This window comes from Mus musculus, chromosome 2 (genome assembly GCF_000001635.26).
Source record: "Mus musculus strain C57BL/6J chromosome 2, GRCm38.p6 C57BL/6J".
NCBI lineage: Eukaryota > Metazoa > Chordata > Mammalia > Rodentia > Muridae > Mus > Mus musculus.
This window is the reverse complement of record NC_000068.7, coordinates 87627634-87629394: the sequence shown is the minus strand read 5'-3', so window position 1 is coordinate 87629394 and position 1761 is coordinate 87627634. Positions and strand designations below refer to the sequence as shown.

The 1761-nt window shown below is 35.0% G+C and overlaps 1 protein-coding gene across 1 annotated transcript; it reads right to left on the bottom strand.

Moving 5' to 3' along the window:
- Positions 1-930, bottom strand: Olfr1131 (olfactory receptor 1131). The gene has a single exon (NM_146658.2). It carries the CDS (start codon positions 928-930, stop codon positions 1-3), a length of 930 nt encoding a protein of 309 aa, NP_666869.2.
- Between the last annotated feature and the right edge of the window lie 831 nt (positions 931-1761).

Here is a 1761-nt window from a genome sequence, read left to right as displayed (position 1 = left end):
CTAAAACCATCTTTTTCTTTTAATTTTCTTCAAGGCCTCTTTCACATCCTTGTTCCTTAAACTATAAATCAGTGGGTTCAGCATAGGAATCACAAGGGTATAAAATAGAGATGTCATTTTGTCTTGATCAAGGGAATAAGAAGAACTTGGTCGAAAATATGTGAAGAGTAGAGTTCCTTGAAAAATAGCAACTGCAGTCAAGTGAGAGGTGCAGGTGGAGAAAGCTTTAAATCTCCCTTCAGCTGAACGGATTTTTAAGATTGATGAGATGATGTAACAGTAAGAAACAAGGACTCCTGAGATGGTGCTCAGTTCAAGGAAGCCATAAATAGTAAATAGTGCCAGGTAATTTACTTGAGTATCTAAGCAGGAGAGAAGGTAAAGTGGAGGTAGATCACAGAAGAAGTGGTTGATCTCATTAGACCCGCAGAAACACAAGCGGAATGCCAAAGTTGTATGTATCAAAGCATCTGATGTTCCCACCAGGTAAACTCCAGCCATGAACATGAAACACTTCCTGCTGGACATGTTTGCTGTGTAGAGCAAGGGGTTGCTAATGGCCTGGTATCTATCAAAGGCCATGACTGCCAGCAGCACACACTCAGAATCTGCAAAGACACAGAAAATGAAGAGCTGCAGAGCACAGCCCCAGAAAGGAATTGACTTGTTCTTGCCAAACATATCTAGCAGCATCTTGGGACCAATTGCTGTGGAATAGCAAAGATCACAGAAAGACAGGTGGCTCAGGAAAAAGTACATGGGTGTATGCAGCTGAGGATCCATTCTGATCAAAATGATCATTCCAATATTCCCCAGAAGATTGATGAGATAGATGAGGAGAAATATGGTAAACAGCGTCCCTTTCATCTCTGGGTTATTGGTAACTCCCACAAAAATGAATTCATTCAAGGAACAGTTTCCTATATCCATTCTTTCTTTCAGTCTATAATTAAGAATTTTGCAAATTCATTTTTACTGCTAGATATCAACAATGTATTTATGAGGTAGAACACAGTTTATTTCTCCTGTTATATAATGTAAAGATTTCTGAGTCATGTTTCTTAACCTATTTTTCATACCAAAAATTACCAGTATCTGTGATAGAGAGTTGAGGAACAGAGATTATCCACCATTAGGTGTCCATTACTTTAACCTATTCTGTAATGTGCACAAGGTCTACATTACTAATTGCAAGAGACAAAATTGGAAGTACTGAACTCATTTGATCTTTCTACAATATGAAATAAACTCAAATATTAGACTCAGGCTATATTTCAGAGGTTATTACTTCCATTTTTTAAGATATTTAACACACACATTAGTTTAGTTATTATATTTTTAAAAGCACATGATCTTAAATCCTTTTATTAGTTTAGAGATTGACAACTACAATAACAAGTTAATACGCTTCAATAAAAAAGTGGAGAACACAAACATTTACTACTAACAAATAAGATGGCTAGTCCTGTTTTGTTTTGTTTTATTTTAAAATATTTTAAGTTGAAATAAACTTATACCACTTGTCTCTACCTTTCCTAGCTTCAGCTAGAATTTACTCTTTCTTTCCCTAACTTCATGCACTGTCAAATTGATAAAAACATCTTATTGTGTGTGTGTGTATATATATATATATGCGCACAAGTAAACATGAATTTTTTTTGTTGTTTGTAAGTTAGATGTATATAAATAAGCAGCATTGAAAACATTCATCTAATACATTTGGATTTCACTACTGAAATCTTCTTCTCAATCTAAAACAGC